This window comes from Octopus sinensis, linkage group LG6 (genome assembly GCF_006345805.1).
Source record: "Octopus sinensis linkage group LG6, ASM634580v1, whole genome shotgun sequence".
In the NCBI taxonomy this organism is placed as follows: domain Eukaryota; kingdom Metazoa; phylum Mollusca; class Cephalopoda; order Octopoda; family Octopodidae; genus Octopus; species Octopus sinensis.
Window position 1 is genome coordinate 44,458,028 of NC_043002.1, and position 19,532 is coordinate 44,477,559.

General features: G+C 32.1%; 1 protein-coding gene across 3 annotated transcripts in view; it reads right to left on the minus strand.

Moving 5' to 3' along the window:
- The window catches only part of LOC115213266 (FMRFamide receptor-like), a 288,283-nt gene that overhangs the window by 903 nt on the left and 267,848 nt on the right, over positions 1–19,532 (minus strand). For 2 of the 3 annotated variants that reach the window (XM_036503858.1, XM_029782200.2), the window contains 2 exons: positions 2,689–2,810; positions 1–1,363 (listed from right to left, as the gene is read on the minus strand). The exon at positions 1–1,363 is cut by the window's left edge and continues 903 nt beyond it. In XM_036503858.1, coding sequence (XP_036359751.1) covers positions 273–1,334 — 1,062 coding nt within the window. In that variant the 5' untranslated portion in view covers positions 1,335–1,363; positions 2,689–2,810 and the 3' untranslated portion in view covers positions 1–272. Of the gene's footprint in view, positions 1,364–2,687; positions 2,811–19,532 lie in introns of those variants that run through there. The other variant, XR_004999664.1, reaches the window with a different exon arrangement.

Sequence of the window (19,532 nt, forward strand, 5' to 3'; positions counted from 1 at the left end):
AGTAACTTTTCATTAAAATGAAATTATGTTCTTTTTCAATATCATCATTTTTTAATAATATATATTTTCTTTGATAAAAGTATATTAAGCACCGGTTTTTGTGTTTTTGTATGGAGCACCAGCGGTTGATGCACTTATAAGCCAGCATCAAAAATATGTTGTGTAACAAAGGTTAAATTCAACATTTTCAACTATATTTTATTTCAGAAGATCTATAGAAGAAAGGGTTCTATTTTAATTCCGTATGATGCAATATTTAATAATGTATTTTATCATTTTACCGTGTTATTAATCTGATTTGTTTGAGATTCTAGCTTCCATTTATTCGAACACCACATTGGACACCAAGTACAATCCCTTAAAAACATTTTAACGAAGGTATCTCGAAATACTTTGCTCATAGTACAGTAGAGTACAAAATTACATGCTGAGTTGATTGCCAATAGAGTGTCAGTTATTTCTCTGATTCCTCTTACTAAGTTTGTTTCATCGTAATAGCCAAATCCAAATACTGTCGACATGATAGCATCTGGAGTAATGCAAATAATAAATACTATCACGACAACGATTAACATTAAAGTAATACGGTTTCTTGAGGACAATTTCTTACCTGGGACACGTGATTTTCTTAACTCGTGGACAATTCGAGCATTCAAGAAAACTAATATAAGCAAAGGTAAAAGCGTTCTCAAGCAATTTTGTACCCATGTATAAGGAGTCATAAAAGCATCATTTCGACCCAAATCAGTTAGTTCCACATCGTGGTATGAGTCATTAGTATTAGGTCGTAGCCGTATAACAGTTTTATATCGAAGGGCTGACGGAAGTGAGAATATTATCATAAATATAAATACAAATGTGCTCACAATGCGAGCTCTAAAAACAGTACACATCTCTTTGGCTCTTGTTGGATGGCATATAGAAATATAACGTTCAAATGCAACCGATACTGTTAGCCATCCCGTTATGCAGAGAGATAAATTAAATAAATAGTGGGCGTATGGATAAAGTCTTGAAAGGGATTCATCACCTTTATCGGGATTCCATGTCTTAATGAGCAAAACAATGAAATACAACGTGTCATTGATCAACTTTATCAGATCTCCAACAGCAAGTGCTGAGAGATAGACATTAGTTGATGTAGCTAAATCTTTGTGAGAGAGAACGACCAATGTAAGTATATTGCCAGTTATGCCGAAAACGCAAGTGATTGGGTAAACAATAAGTCCAGTAATGTATTGAGCCATATGATAAAAGTCTTCATGGTTAGTATCAGTGCTGTTTGGTAGATGTTTAATAAAACTGGACTCTAATGTTGAAGTCACAACCTCCATCCTTCTTACTTCAAGTACCAGATTTTTTCCTGAAAATAAATATAGAGACTTTTAGGTACACAGAAATCGATTCGATTGCTTAAAATGTTGCTACATTTGAAAAGAATTAAATTGTCATTGTAACTACATATAAGTATTTCTTTCTATTACTTGTATGAAAACCCACTCGTTTTATAAAATTAATTTTTTTAATATTTTAATTTTCTCCTATTTACTATATTTATATAAAAAAATGTAATAACTATGAGGAACAATCAAGCCTGAAATGAAATATTTGTATTTTGCAGAATCGGTAAATCCTACGCCCGAAGAGATTTTCAAAATATAGACAAATGTTGAATAATATATGCAATCATTGCCACATGGACAAATAGAAAGATGATAATATACAAAGCGTTGATAAATAGTATACAAATATGCTGGTGTCCCATTTTAGAAAAAAATATTATGCTAACATTTACAAGCTCAGAGATAAAGATTTAAAATTGATTATGTAGATTTATATTAAAGCTTATATTAAAAACATTAGCTCCTAACATAGGTGCAACGCTTTAACTTTAAATGTGTAATCGATTTTAGAACTGACTGGTGCTTTTTCTACCGAGTTAAATATCATTAATAGGATACGGATTCTGACAAACAGCACAAAAATTTATTCAAATTTGTAGATAGACTATTATACGACTTTAATTCGGGTAAATAGGAATCGTCGTAAATTTATATTGCACAGTGCTACGTAAAGAGTACAACGACTCAATTATAAAGAACGTGATATGTGGGGAAAAAAGTTAAACTTCCCAAACATATTGTGACAAAATGTTCAGGGTTCACAAGTAGATTTATACTTACATTTGAGATTTCGTGCTTAGTTTGCAAAGTTTGCATTTGCAGAGAAGTCTCACCATGATTAGTAAAACACTATTATTAGTCTCCCCATTATTAGTATAACAGATCACAACACTAAGCTCAATAAAAAAGAACGTTGCAGTTTTTGTGAATTAGGTATTTTTATCCAGCTAGCCGAAACAACATTTTGCGAACACCAGAGTTATAAATATTTTCTGGTCTAAGCATGTCCGTTGCCTGAGCATGAACACTTGTATGGAAGACATATATTTTCATAAGGCACATGTATATTGAGTTGTGTATCTTAAAACAAGGGATTAATTGCCAAACAAGCCTATGGGTACAATTATTTTGCCTTGGATTAAATATTTAGATTTCTAAGTGCAGAATTATAAAACTTGAATAAATTTTTACAGCTACGCTTTTATGCTGCTTTCGTATTTCATTAGTTGTTTGCGAGGTTTATCACGTAGGTTATTTAAATTTATATCAAAATACTATGGCATACCTTCAGAGACTTTCTTTTGTTTGTACTTTCATATTTCAGTAAATATCGTTCAAAACATGTGCATGGCTTTTCTTGTAACCCCACGGAGTTTAGGACGCCTTTGTACTTCTCAAAGTTGAAATCTGTAAACGTGAAACATTATATGTATATCATATATGCAGTGGAAGATATTTCTTTTTGTAAATCCTTGCGTTGTGTAATAACAAATTCAAAGTAATTTAATAGTAACACAAAAGAAAATTCAATATTAATTTCATAATGATATTTAAGAAATTGTGTGTGTTTGTGTGTGTGTGTGTGTGCATTTATGATGAATGAAGCAAACGTCACAGTACGCAAATATGTATTAAGTAAACGTCATGATTCGGACACGAACTATGAACACTAGATTTGTGCCTCAGCATGTAGGTTTATACTAAAGAAAGTACGTACCGCACTAAGATTTTTGTTTATTTAATAATTATTTTGAATCTTACAGATTACTGCGTCAGATGTCAGAATTTTTTTTTATTTTTAGTTTATTACATCATTTATAAGAATTTAGAGACTAGATGTCGTCAAAATGATCGCAGGATAGTTAGTGTATTTGCACGCCACTATCAGAAATTGTCGCATGATTTAACCATAAGGAATGCCAATGTATATCAAGCTTTCATTTACTAATTTAATACTGGCAGTCATTAGAAGTGGCATTTAACAACAATATTTATAGTTGCAGTAATGCATAAAATGTAGTAATTCTTGGAGACTACAATTTTTGTGGTTATTATTACAAAATTACTTATATATATTCCTATATTCCTCTCCTCATGATGAGAACAATATCTAAAAATTTTAATATTTTTGAAGTTTTATCACATAATAGCAAATTTTCAAGCGTAACCATGCCTTTGAAGAATTCATTTAATCGTGAGAAGACCAACTCAGCACAAAGCCCGTAGATTGGCTCCTTCAGTTATAGTAATTGATCAGTTGCTGATTCCTTTGCAGTCAGAGTAGATAATTGAAGGCAATTTTTCAGGAATATTGATACATCTAGTGAGCGATCTCTCTTTATATCTGACCTTAATTTAATGATAGGTACTTCCTGATGGACTTGAGCCTCTAACTGCCTCGCAATTTTCTTGTCCTCTGAGACCATTGTGGATACAATACTTAAACGTCTGGACTAAAAATTTGCACTTATTAAGGAGGTATTACCTCAGCAAGATCTTTAATAGCGAAGAAAAGCCGGGGTAATTTGTTCAGTCAGGGTGATTTGTTCATATATATATTCTAGAACTAGTGTTAAACTTTTCAGACGACAACAAGATCGGACGGATAGTTGGGTCATCCTTATTAACATGCAACATCAGTTTAAGTTGGAAAAAACATGAAAGAAGTAAATCAAATGTAGAAGAGATTGCAGCTAGAAATTACAGTTGACACGAGAAAACGCTCACAATAACAAAATATCTATTATTTGATGAAGATAATGCTTGACAGCCTTAAATTTATACGCATCTGTTTCTGCTATGCAATTAATTTTCCCAGCGAAATTAAAAGAATAAGAATGCAGTGTTAAAGGCTCTCGACGGCAGCTTCAGCAGCATTCGCTTTAACGATAAACGGTGAATATTAATCTACTTTAAACTTAATCTCTATGATTGCTGTTTTTAAGTCAATGTTTGTCATCACAGTTTCTTTTGAAAGTGGAAACTTAGCAACATTAATTGAAGCTTTTGTTTTCTCAATGAAACCCATCGAGAATATTACGAAATAGATTCACCCGACGAGATAAAAAAAAAAACTCTGTTTATTAGTAGATACAGGTATATCTTTAAGAAGAATTTTTTTACAAGAGGTTCGCAGTTCTTTATAGCTAATTTGATAACCAAGAAAAAATCACTTCAGTTAAACGTGTACGTTTGTCGTAATATTATGACTTAATATTAGATTGAAAAGAAAGTCCCGACCAGTTTAAAAGAGAAAGAAATAGAGAAGTGATATATTTAATCAAGATAATACTTTCCCTCATAATTGATAGCATATTCCCATCTATTGGCAAATTAGAGCTTCTCCTTTAAATAATGTTGCAATAATCTGAAAAGATAATTGTCAGGTGGAGCAAAGTCAGGTGAATAAGAATAATGCCGCAAGACTTCACTTTAGTATTTAGTGTTATAACCTTTCCTCAAGTGATTTGGTCAATATTAGGTCCTGCATTATTTCGCAATCTTTGTACACTGCTTGCAATTAACGGCAGTATATCTCCGCATTAACTCTTTCGATTGGTTTTAACACGTTATAAGAGACGGCACTATTCTTACCCCACCAAACACACAGCGTAACGTTTGAGGGTGTAGTCCCGGTTTGAGAAAAATGAACATTTTTTATTGGCTGCTAGCTACTGTCGTATTCCTTGGATATGATTATTGAGAGCCTATTCACCAATACTTGTGATTACTTCTACCCACGAAATTTTAAGTAGCAAGTTTTCCCTTCAATGACATATAGAGCGCTACTCCTTGATTACGCTTCGAAACAGTCAGAGGATGAGCGGATTACTAGATTAAATTAGATGCTTTTCTTAGTTCATGAAGGTGTCTTATGATCTAAATGGGACTTTCACTCCTTTCCAAATTTTCATGCATTTTGATTTCGATTTTCCTTAAGTAGGGTTTTTGAAGCTCAACATCAAGAGAAAATGTCATCAAGAGCGAGGCGAATATGTAACAGAAAAAAATACCGAGCGAAACTGATCAAACGTTGGCATATCAGATCAATAAAAGCTTCGTTTCCATAGACAAGACGAATATTTCTTGCTGCATTCATTGCTGAAGAGCACTGTTTAAATTCATGCATTATGCAGTGTCGGATTTGGATTTGACCTAAACACGTTTTAAAAGGGTAAAATTGATACAGGTTTAACCAATATAGTTTAACCACCATGTATTAGGATATGAAAATTTAATACACGTTTTACTGTGAGTATTGAAAAGGTATCATAAAAGTAACCTCCTCCAAAATTTCTAACCTAATATATTTACGGATAACTTTTATGAATTTTGATTTTTTTCTGTCTGCTCCGGTTTGGTCTCATCATGCAATATATAAGGATTCCATCTGAATAGATGTATTTGTTTTCCACCTCGATTTCACGAAAACCTATAATTTGTTGGGCATGCTCGTCATAATGTGTAAGGTTGAAATTACTACTTTCAAACTGAAATAGTTGACTGTGATAAATATTTTATCGTTGTAATGCAACGCAAGTTATATACGTGCTACACGGTATCAATTGTACTAAATATCTATTTAAGAAGATATAGAGAGCATTTGCCCGCTGAAATATTGTTCACAGAGTAAACGAATAAATCAATTTTAGCAAAGATAAAAAATACACTTTTACAAAGATAATGGAACCAATTGTAAAAGGCTGGAACTTGCAGACTGACAATCGTTAAACGTTCAACATACTTATATTTTATCCAGCTGGACATCTTATAATAAAGATATTTAAAGAAAGCCGATTTTAGTGTATTGTAGTCATTAATTCTTTTTTATTATACTTAACCTACTGCTTTTGTGAGAGAGTTTAACAACTGAAGTATAAATCTCCCGTAGTACATACATAAGGTCATAATGAGGAAAGGGCGCAGTAGGTGATGTGAGGCACAAAAATAAATGTGTGGTTCTTATATGTATATCTACCACGTAGAATTGAATAGTTCGCGAGATTCATGTATATCTGAGTACCGCATAAAATGCAGTAGCTTCTATGATTCTTGCATATCTATCTATCACATTGAAGGGAATAACTTCTGTGATTCCTGTATTTCTGTCATCAAAATGCATGTCCATTTACTACTTAGAATACGTCCTGCTTTGTTTTACATTGCTTGACTCTAAGTCTCTCTACAACAAACTACAAAGGAATAGTACACTTTAGGACATCGCAGGCCACACGCAGACGGTATCAACAGTTCACCTATACAAAAATATTTTTTAAAATACACAAATTTTTAACGCTAACGTTGTATGCAATATGGATATAATTTGTTACTACGACATACTCTATCCTTCATAGTCCAAACACAGCATATGTCTTAATTTATTAACTGTAAATCTTCAGAAGTGACCAAGGAGTCTAGATTTTTGTGCGTTGATATGTATCAAACATAATAAACGTAATTCTATAGACGAGAGAGATAGAGAAGTGGGGCAGAGTAATATAAATGCTGCGAAATTGCTGAAGTTCTATATCAAAGCTATTACCAAAGAGATATGGGGAGGCAGACTAGATGAAATGAGGGGTCTGAATGACAAAATACATCACAATATTTATTTACGAATTTTTACGTTATTTAGTTGAAATACCTCTGAGGTCCTCTTTGCATTTCATTTCCCAAGGCGGATAAAATAAGTACCAGGTAAAAATCGAGTTCAATCTAACAGACTGTTCCTTACTCCAAAATATGTGACCTTTTAATATTTTGGAAATCAGTTATCGAAGATGTTTGCATTTAAATATTTTTATTTTACAACGAGACATTATGTATTAATGCATATCAAATAACGAGCAGTCATTGACAGGCTTCTCGATTTTCTGTAACAGTCCCAGGCTGCATTTGTAGCCAAAACTACTCACATTACCTATTTCACACTGATAAAACTTAATAAGTGGCGATTTTCTTGATTTTTTCCCTTATAAAGTTGTTTGTTATTAATATTTTCTTTACATTAAAAATAAATAGATTATTAACCCTTTCATGAATAAGTAAGTATACTGTATATATATATATATATATATATATATATATATATATATATATATATATATATATATATATATATATATATATATATATATATATATTTAAAAAAGGAGATGTGGAACACGAGTTGTGATATATAAAAAAAGGAAATGAAGAAAATGCTGACAAAATAATTTAAGTAAGGGAGAGTGTATTTAATTAGGTGAAAGTTCTTTTTACCGGTTGCGCATTTGTTATGCTTATCAAAAGATATTTTTTTAAGAGAGATAGAGTTCCTTTCTGATAGATTTTTTCTCTTATCAGATAAGAGAAAAATTCTATCAGAAAGGAACTATATCTCTCTTTAAAAAATATCTTTTGATAAGCATAACAAATGCGCAACCGGTAAAAAGAACTTTCACCTAATTAAATACACTCTCCCTTACTTAAATTATTTTGTCAGCATTTTCTTCATTTTCTTTTATACATATATATATATATATATATATATATATATATACGTGTGTGTGTGTGTGTAAATTTCTAATATGATTTCCAAATTTTATATTCCCTATGGTATGGAGTACTTTTGTAAAACTTCAATATATTGTAAATCGTATGTTAAATAATTACATTTCCATCTACCCAAGTTATTTATTTCATGTGTCATATACTGAAAGTGGTTTCAAACCAAAAGCATATTTGTAAAGTCTATATCGTCTGATTAAGAGTGAGATAATGGAACACTGTTTAAAAATGAGGAGCAGTGAAAAAAAATCCAGTAGAATTCAATTTATACTGAAAACCAGCAGAATAATTTTAAGTGGTACAGCTGAAATTCTTTCACTTGTTCATATTTTCATGTTGAATTACAACTTCAAGAATTTGTTCTGTATGTACTGAAAAAAGTGTCACCTCTTGACACTTAAATTCGTATTATTTATTTAGTACAACATTTTACTGTTTCTGTCAAATCAGAGTTCTCTTTTTATTATAAACAATTCAATTTTGAGAATGAGTATACTTGCAAAAATAAATAAAAAAATCTCATACGTTGCTATACGCATTATAATGTGTGTGTGAGTGTGTGTATGAAAATTGTAGTTTATAGTCAGATTTTAATACGGTACAATATGATTGGTTGACAAATATCTACTCCTAGTAAAACGCAATTCACAAACATTTGCTCTTTAAGAAGTAAATATTCGTAAGGCCTGTAAATCGAGAAAATATTTATTGTTCGTTATTTATCGCATTTTATTAGATATGTGGAAAATTGATAATGATGCAGCAATTTAATTGGAGGTATATATTAAGAAAAATAGGGAGATAGAGAAGAGGAGGGAGAGATAGAGAGAGAAAAAGAGATAGACAGATCAAGAAAGAGAGAAGAAAAGACAAAACAAAATAAAAGAAGGATGAACAACGTGAATTCGCCATATCAGAGCATAGAGATTGCTTTAGGTATGGATTTCACATAATGTGCACTCTGATGTTTCATAACATTAAAGCATATCGATTTTTTATTCAGTTTCTTGTGTTTTCCCCTAAAATATCTCATTATTTAGGCTGGTTGTAAATTCTAAACGGCCTGCTTTTCTTACAATGCGGTAATGTTTTTCGCTATCTAATTTATACTAAATATATACATATTTATGTATGTATACAGAATAGTGCAGCTCCCTGTCTTGACGTATAATCAATTACAGGCATAATGTTTTCCTCTTTCCTCTTATTTTTGCTTATTTTATAAGGCATTCCATAACAAACTGTCGTTAAATTATTCTTGTAGTGAAAATTGTAATTAATTTTCAAAATTATTTGCTTAGAAATGTTTTGATAATAAGATTTCCTTAATAAAACTTCTGAATATTAACGACAATTTTCTCTTGTAAAAAAGGCTTCGATAAACGTATATCACACAAACTTTGATGCTACAAACTTGTACATTTATAAGGTTATCCATGCTTGGTATATGAAATTAAATTTAATCAAACATTCTAGCTTATCTAACGTGGTGGGAAAAATAGTAAAAGAGTGATTCTTTATTTGTTTCTTTTTTTCTATCATACTGCTAACAACATTGTGTGATATAACGTTATTTTTATGATTTTTGTTTTTCCATTTTTCCTTCAACCGGATAATCGTTTGATGTGAACTACACTTTAAACTATAATGCAAGCACTAAATGTAAAATGAAACATCATTTATGTTATCGTAAGATGTGCACATGCAATTACTGATGTGACAGAAGTATTCAATAAGTGTTAAATTTTATCGAAGTTGTAGGAAAATCAGGGTTGATGCAAATCTTTATTCTTTTATTTCTATACTTAAACTTGTTCTTGGAATGGCACTGGTTTACTTCATTAGAAAGAAAACTAACGTAATACTTCAAAGTCAAACAGAAGTGGAGTTAAACTTACATAACTACATGAATATTGTCATAAATAGATCTGTATAATAAATTATTGATTTCTTACATTTATATATGATTCAAATTTGTGGATTCACTTGAGTCATGTGCAGCATATGACTGGTATCCATAAACACATACACACGTATATATATATATATATATATAACCTGCTTAATAGCAATGTATAAAATGCTTACATCTGTCTTGATTGAATATACCTATTGTTTTTTAATAGAAAGTTGCATATTCCCTAATGAGCAAAAAGGATGTAAACGTGGGTCATATGGTTGTAAAGATCAGCTACTCATCAATAAGTTGATCTTTGGAGACTGTCACAAACAACACAATCGCTTGTCGATAGCCTGGATAGACTATAAAAAAGCGTTTGCTATTCTACCACGTAGCTGGATTAAGAAATGTCTGGAAATGTATAAAATAACACCTACTCTGCGAAACTTCTTGTCTGTAAGTATGAGATAATGGAGAACAACACTGACTTTGAACAGTTACAATAAATCTTCTAATGCTGGAGATGTAAAAATTTCACGTGGCACTTTCAAGAGTTGTTTTGTTTTATTTTCTTTCATCTTCTTCCTTTACTTTTCCTAATCTTTCCTACCAACGACGTTATCCTATTATATTGCTACACTCTAACAATGTTGTTTAAGAGGCACACTATAAACACACATATATATATAGTGTATAAAAATTTATACACGGAGAGGAGACCACCATATGGACTCCTCAAATACTAAAAAGGGCAATGGAAACCCAAACTACAGAAAGAAAGATCCTTTAAGGTACGTCGTTTGTAAGCGAGTAGAATATCTAGATGAATAAAAGTCTCATTTAACTCTATGCCTATGAGTTTCGCTATGATCAAATAAATCAACTTAATTAATTAATTAACCATCCCTATTTCATCAGCAGCGTTGTTCGCAAACACTTAATTATGAAAGTATAATACGTAACGAAAAACACAAGATAATGACATACGCATTTAGTTTCATCTTTAAACATCATGAATTCAAATCAAATATCCTGAAGCACTGTGTTGAGCCAGCATCGTACAGCAGTTAATAAATTCAACTAATTAATTCATAACTACTCAATTAATTAACTAATTAATTGATTGAGTAATTAGTCAATAAATTGACGAATTAATTGATATATTTGATCATTAATAGTGAAACGCACGGGTATGGGGTTAACCGAAACTTTTATTCATTTAGATATCCTGCTCACTTACAAGCAATGTGTCTGAAAGAAGAACCTTTCTTAACCTGGTTTGGGTTTCGACTGCCTTTTTTAGCATGTTAGGAGTCCATATGGTGGTCTCCTCTCCGTGTATAACTTTTTAAACACTATTATATAGAAATATGTGTGTCTTCTCACTTTTATTACGCATGCTGACCACTGGTAAACATTTTAATCTCTTTTAACAATTTTTACCCTTATTTGTATATATATACAGATGGAGGGGTAGAGATATAGGTGTCTTGGCTTGTATACTTCCCTGCAAATTAGTGGTTCGGCAAAAGGAGAACTCTTCAATAAGTACCATGCTTTGAAAAGATAATTACATGACGGTTGCGTGAATAAACTATTCAAGATGGTGTCCAGAATCGTCGCATTCTACTAAATGAAATAAGTAAAAGGTGAGAGAAAATATATAAATTATAAATATTATCTTAATTTTGCATATATCATTCGACAAACACCCACGTTATTTGAGGAAACGTTTAACAAATTAATTATTGATACCATTGGTAGATGGTATGTTCGAAAATGTTTATTAGAGAGTTTACTATTCTAATTAACATGCACAATAATAGGGAAATCCTTTATGTCCTATTATAGCAGCTGCTCTAGAACTACGTATATACGTATGTTATTGGTGCAAAGGTCGGCTTGTATCACTTTGAAATATCACCATTTAAATTTATATGCTGCAGAGGCTTCTGAAGCTCATCCGTGTGACAGAGGTAGATCTGAGCAAATTTCAGATTGTTGTATTTTGAAGTAGTGATTCGATCATGTAACATTCATTTTCTTGCACCTTAAATATAAAACTAAATCCTGGGGCTTTGATTTTTCTGCAATCCAGGGAAGCCAATGCTAGCCTATTTTTATATCAACTATTTTTATGTGAACGAATATCTTTCCCGAATCTGTATGAGAAACATGAAAGTACCTCAGATGGATACACTTTATGCAATGTTTCTTTTATTACTGTTTGCATATCACTAATATTTGAATGAATGACTTGTCTGCATATCCTGTCTATATGATGAATGTTATCAATAAACACCAGAATATTCACAGACTGGGAAAACTGGCACCTCGATCATTCTCATCTTGACATCCCCTTACAATATCATATTCTCAAAGCCTGCATGTATATTTAGACAGTTCATTTACTTGATTTTCCCTCGTTTCACTGGTTCAGTTTCTCTCCATCTGCCGCTGTGCCTTTGCCACCAACCATGTTTTTAGCCGCATTTTCTTTAGGACGGCGTATGTTGAAGTGGAAATTTCAGTCTGGAATAACATATCGCAGTATGTAGATTCTTTTATTGTATTGTAATCAATATGTTAAATGAAATCAATAATATTACCTAATACTAAATGCAAAGTCGACGTAGGCCCAGAATATAACTCAAAGCCTTCGATATTCAGCGAAGTAATTTTGTTATGGGAAATGTAGAGCAGAAACGTTCACAAATATTTTCAAAATATCTCAACAACCTCAAGCACGTATTCTTAATAAAAAAAGCAATTAAATAGAGGCTTTAGAGAGAGAGAGAGAGAGAGAGCGAGAGAGAGAGAGAGAGAGAGAAGAGAGAGAGAGAGAGAGAGAGAGAGTAGTGTAAGGAATAAAAGTGAATGTAACAGAGTGTACGAGGAAAAGAAGAAAATATCAAATTGAAATATCAGGGGAAGAGATACAAACAGAGTTTGTGAAAGAAGTGTCAGAGACCGAGGGAAGAAGGACGTTGAAAAGATGATAATGATAAGAGTATGATAGCAAAAGTGATAATGATAAATAATTTGAAAGACTGAAAGTGCTAGAAACGAACAGACGCTATAAACAAAGTGAGAGAGAAAGAGCGCTAGGCATGAGAAGATTAGAAAAAAGGAGAAAATATGTAAGAGGTTTAAAAAATGCTATATTGCAGCGAATAAAAATCAGTTTTCTGAGTGAAGCGTATAGTGAAATCTTGAATAATAAAAGAAACTTGAAAAACATATTTTTATTGCTAAAATATATCAAAACTAGTATTTCTAAGAATGTTCTTGACAGTATGGACCCTAATGATCACTCACTAATAGTAAAAGTTACATTTATATTAGTTAATTCCCAACCAGCTTTATTTACTATAGAATAGATTGGTGTCATCAGTTTCGTCGTCGCTATAGCCGTTGTCATATTGTCTTTGCTGTTTTACATGTTTTCCTCGGAAATAATTATTGAGAAGCACTTTCGAGGTAGATCTCCTAAACGTTGCGGTAAATGGGGGATATTTGGACGATTGCAAAGTCTACTAAACGGAGTCAAGTCTTTTAGTGGCTTTAAAAAAATTAATTCGATTTAAAGGTCTATCTTGCCTACTACATATTCGTTAAAGTACAAAGCTTTAATATAAATGCTGTTTCTTTGATTGCATATCATTCCATAGAAATATTTACATTGAAGCAGCACGTGATATTGTTTGTATTAATTACTCAAAGTTTAATTAGATATTTTGTGTTTAGAACGTTATGGTTACATCAAGTGGACACATTGTTTCTTAAGTATTTTGCCTATTTATTTTAGAAAAAAATTATTTGGTTATTTATGTGTAGAAGTGATGACGTTGGGATAATTTAGTAGTTGTAGCCATGATCCTTCATATTAGAGGAATGAAAATACAAATCCTCATCAATTGCGAAGAATTGATAAATAGCAACAATATTAGGAAGATTATATAGAACATTCGCAACATTATTAGTGTAAATAATGACAACACCAAGAATACTGACGTTAGAAACGTGTGAAAAAATATCTTTATTTATAATTGTAATTATGCGGTGAAAACTGTAATGCCCTCAAACATTCATTTCAAATATGTTTGAGTGTGGGCCAAGAACTACATTATATGTTAAAAAGAAAATGTACATATACTGTTAAACATCTTTGTTTCATCTTATGCAGATTTTGAAAACATACTTGCCAATTTCGTGGAAAAGATTTTGTCTGTTTACATGGACGTAGTTACGTTCCCTCAACTGAGCCAAACCATATGGAGTAAGGCAGAAAAAGGTAAGAAAAGCAGACACAGCTCGTATCTCAGACATCTGCCCACTGGTCCATGCGAACAGACAAGGCTCGTGCCAGAGATATTGGCTCGGATTTTGATCACTGGATTGTCACCAGCTTTCAGTTTATCTTTTCAGTATAGCATCGTGCGACGCATAGATTATAAACTACCGTTTACATTCAGAATGTGATGACAACTGAACATAACTGGGGTGAAGCAAAGGCAAGAGTAATCGCTGTATCTACAGTACTACCTGCATGAGGTAGAGGGCAGCAGACAGAGCGACGGAAAGTTTGGTAGAGCCTTCCCTTGCTCAAGAGTGGCAGAAAGCTCCAAGTTGTAGTTCCACCCGTCATTCCGCGGTGATGAGCTGGAGATAGACTTTGGATAAAACAAATGAAACGTCGAAGTCGGTGACAAAGGAATGACAGAAGGTGAGTAATTCATTGTAAACCCTCATACAAGTTTTTATTTTACATGAACTTCACGGTCTGATTTAACATCTACAACTTAATGGGGCTCATAAAGAGATTAAAAAAGAAATTGAAATTAAAAAAAGTATTGTGTTGATAAAGAAAGAGACAATCGTGGAATGCACCAAACATTAAATGATAGACTTTTGAAGAAAAATACTCCTCCAGATATTGTAGGTTTTCCCACAGTTCGACTAAAACTAGGGATGCTTACAAGCCATTTAATAAGTTCCAGTTGCAGTAAGTTTGAGTTGTGATTATTTGTTCCGAATATAAATTTTTAACTTGTTATAATGTACTGTATACGTGATATGCGTATAGTGCTTTGAAGCACTATTTTGAGTACGCTGTATATAGGTGAAGCCCCTGTTACATTGGTAATGCATTTTCTTTTTTCTTCCATTACAGCGTACCGACTATTAAAGTAATTGTTTCTGATTTCAATCTCCAAATTTCGGTTATCCATTATTATAATCTTTGTTATAGTTGTGCTGAGAAATAAATAGTTTGCTTTCTTCAAACCCAAATCAATTTACAACTTGAAGAATATTCCTAAAAATATTTAAGGATAAGAATGATGTTCAAGTTGAACAAAAGCGTTCAAAATGAACACGAGTGTTCATGGTCAAGAAAACTGTTCAGTGTTAAGAAATGCTTTCTGATAATGTTTTGAGATTCTAGTATTACTGTTTTCTTAAAATATTTATGTCAATCTTTAAAAGTATTTTAAGAATATGCTTCCAACAATGACCGTGTATCATTGCAGTTGTGTTCATAGGATGATATACTTATTCTTAAATACTTATAGTGTTTAAATTTAGCTGTTAGGTTAGTGTAATTCCTTGGTTTCTCAGCTTTGTCAATGTCTTCTGCTATTAACTATACTAATATTATCCTGGTGACTGACATTTGAAATCTTTTATATATAAGCCACTCTTTATTTAGTACAGTGATAGTTTTTTGTGTGACCGGAGCATTTACAATGTCATTGAAATAATACTATCTGTCAACGTTTAAATACATTTCCTGCGTCCACTTTTATATTGTTGTCACTAATATCATCGATGTTCTCTTTTGTAATGTCCCATTTTGAGTAAACAAACAGCTATGCGCCATTCTAACCATTTTAGATTATGACTGTATATGGCTACTAAAAATAGATCTAGTAAAACAGTATTTTCAGGTCGAAGTAAGATTAGATACATCCGTCTGGCTAGTGAGATAAGTAGCCAAATGACAAAATGCTATTATTATTAGTAGTAGTAGTACTATTGTTGCTGTTGTTGTTATTGTTATTGTTATTGTTGTTGGTCTTCTTCTTCTTACCTTTTTCATCTTGTTCTTGTGTTTGACACAGTGAGATGTATTGTGTCTCGTAGGCCCAATATAGCAATATCATAGGTGTCTTTTTTTTCTTTTTTGCTAGTAAGTGAATTTCTTTTTTTTAATTCTAACTTCTATTCTGAGAAATAGGAAGTTAAGTGTTGTGTTTAAAAAAAGAATTTCTTTTGTCAAGAAATGATTTTTTTCATTCCATTCGTAAATTGAAAACATGAGTAATTCATGCAGAAACCTCCTCTTAAAGTCAAAAAGAAAGAAGTACTTTTTTTATGGCGAGAAAACAAATAAAAGAAAAGTATCAGGGAAATGTAATCACACTGCAGTGTGTAAATATTTCACAAGGAATAAATAATGACTTTCTAATAGAAAATAGAATTATTAATTTGAATGTTGAAATAGAATTATTAATTTGAATGTTGATTGCAATAAGGTAAATAGAATTAGAATACACACACAAATATATTATTTGTCAAATGAACTAAACAGTGAAATGAATTGTATTCGCCTGCGCTAGAAACAGCAGCAGACTTCGAAAATGAACCGAATAACTAACCGGGAAGAGAGATCCCATTGACAGAGTTTTATAACCAATAGAATTGGATTTTTGCGGGAATCTTGCATCACTTAAAGTGGGGCAGCTTTTGTTGTGTCTCAACAATGTTCTTTAAGAAAATGGAAGACGAAGTGATAGAAGAATCTAAGTTGGTGTATTGCGTGTTTATCCATAAGCTAGTACTGCGATATTTGAGTCAACTTTATACTACTGTCAAACTGAAGAATATTAACAAATATCTTGATGCTTAATTTGTTGTCGTTCAACCATGAAACGCAGTCCTTAAATGTGGAGAATAATTATGTATCTAGGAGCGACAGGTGTTGAAGTAGTGCTTCAATGGTTATAAAATCCTTTAGGAACTCCGATGATTGTCGAAACATCCTGAAGCCTCAGTTGCGCAACTATTACAACACCAATGAAGGCCGAAATATCAGTCTTAGGAAATGATGACCAAGAATCAAGATACCAAGAAGTAAATATATCTGTCCTAGGCATATTACACTGTTCTCACACAAAATATGGGGAGGAAAAGGAAACTAAAAACGAATGGGCACTTTATCAAAGACATTAAAAATATGAAGAGGGAAAAGAACTCCTCAAAATGTAGATCCTAGACAGAAGGTATGCATAATATAGTAAGAAAATTCACTTCTCAGCAAACGCCAAAATCGAGGAACTCACCATTTTCTTAGAAACTATAGGATTTATAATGTTCAGAATATCAAAGTAGATCGAAATTGCCCACGTGGTGGTTTGCGAGAGTGATGAGAAAAGACTAAAATGAACACTCGAAAAACAGATCTTGCTGAAAACCTGGTCAGAAGTCTATTAACAACTTGTCCTTAGAATTCCGGAGGATATGAGCGGTTATCTATCGACTTCGATATATGAACTATTGACATATATATATATATATTATATATATATATATATATAATATATATATATATATATATATATATATGTGTGTGTGTGTGTGTGTGTGTGTATACATATATACATATATATGTATATATGTACATATATATATATATATAAATTTCCTCTATTTACATAATATTGAGGTCTCTTTCTTTTGTTATGTTACCGTTTTTACCAATATATATATATATATATATATATATGTGTGTGTGTGTGTGTGTGTGTATACATATATACATATATATGTATATATGTACATATATATATATATATAAATTTCCTCTATTTACATAATATTGAGGTCTCTTTCTTTTGTTATGTTACCGTTTTTACCAATATATATATATATATATATATTAGTGTACATTTATACAGAAAGAGGCACGCCTTAAACATGTTGCCTAACATACTAGAAATAACAGTCAAGAAGTTCAAACCACAGTTAAGAGCAATTTTGAAAGGAATGAAAAATAAAAACATTTACTGTTTTACCGCCGGACCCGAAATTTCGAACTTTGGTTAGTAATTAAAATAATTGCAAGGCGAAGATCTTATCAGCAGCTTTAATCTGCAGCAAATAAAAGTTCCGATTAAACTTCAGAAATTGCTAAAATCATTTCTTAAATTTATATAGGGTAGGAAGAAGTAATAGAAATTGCTCTTAACTGTGACCTGGACTCTTTGACTGTTCCTTCTAGTATTTTAGGCAACCTGTTAAAGGCTTGCATCTTTGTGTATAAATGTACACTAATTTTTATATGAAGAGTATGTCTATTGACTTTGTATAAATGCTAGGCCACTGGTAGAAATTATTTTATAATTTTTTTCCTATTCTCTCTCTCTTTCTCTCTCTCTCTCTCTATATATATATATATATATATGCGGATTTTTCAACTGCTTCAGAGGAGGGCGAGATAAACTACCTGCATCAACTTGCCATGAAGGCAGATAATAAAAGCTTTGAAGAGTGCAATTTGATTTTAGCAGTTACTTTTTCAAAGCTATAATGAAAGTGACAAAGGTGTATATTCGACATATTTTGCTTTATGACTTCAAGAAAGGCAACAACTCAATAGAAAGTGCGAGTAATGTTAAAGCAGTATATAGGGATCGGACAATAACCGTAAGCCAGTGTCAACGGTGATTCCAGAAATTCAGACCCGTAAATTACAGCCTAGAAACGAGCCTCGTCCTGGAAGATCTGCAGAGCTTGACGAGGACGTCCTGCAAACCCTGGTGGAACAAAATCTCTGCTAATTGAGGAACTAGCAGAGAAGCTTGGATTTGGTCATTCAGCCATTCATCGATACCTGCGTGCCAACGGAAAAGTCAGCAGGGCTTACACCAAGTCAGGTGTGACTTAATCTACTATTAAAAAACTTGTAATTACTAAATTTTACTTTAAAAGATATTCTTGTAAGATATTCTTGTAAGAGGCTGCATTAAGTAACGTTTTTTAAATCTTTAGATATATACTTATGCATGCATGTATGAGTGGTTGAGCGGGTGTATGAATGTGTATGTTAAGATATATGTATGTGTATATATGCGCAGTCATATGTGAGCCCCTTCTCCAGTACTGATGTCTGCCAAAATCTATTTTCACTTCCGTAGTAAATTGCTCAAGATAACCCCCAAAAAGTTCGTCGTAGGTGACGTGTTCTGAATGAAAATGTATCTCGCAGGCCACGTGAAGAAATAACAGACAAGACCTGCGAAACATTAATACATATATGTTGCAGTGTAATATTATTTGCTAATACATCCCCAAAATTTTGCTTGAGAATTAATAGGAGGGCAATTTCATTATGCATGGAAGACAAAAACGGATAATTTACTCCCTTAATTCAACTAGTCATCAAATTACTTTGAAATGCGTTTAGGCATACGGATGAACGAGTGAATCTGTGGTTCAAATAAACACATATTTTATTTTATCATTGCACATAGAGTTTTAAATCTGTCAGCCTTTTGCAGATACTAACAGCAATAATCACAAACTGGGAGAGACATACTGCTTGAAGTTTACGGCAGTCGTACTCATGCAGCAATATCTAATATACCCATCACAATTGGGAAATAATAGCGCTACATACC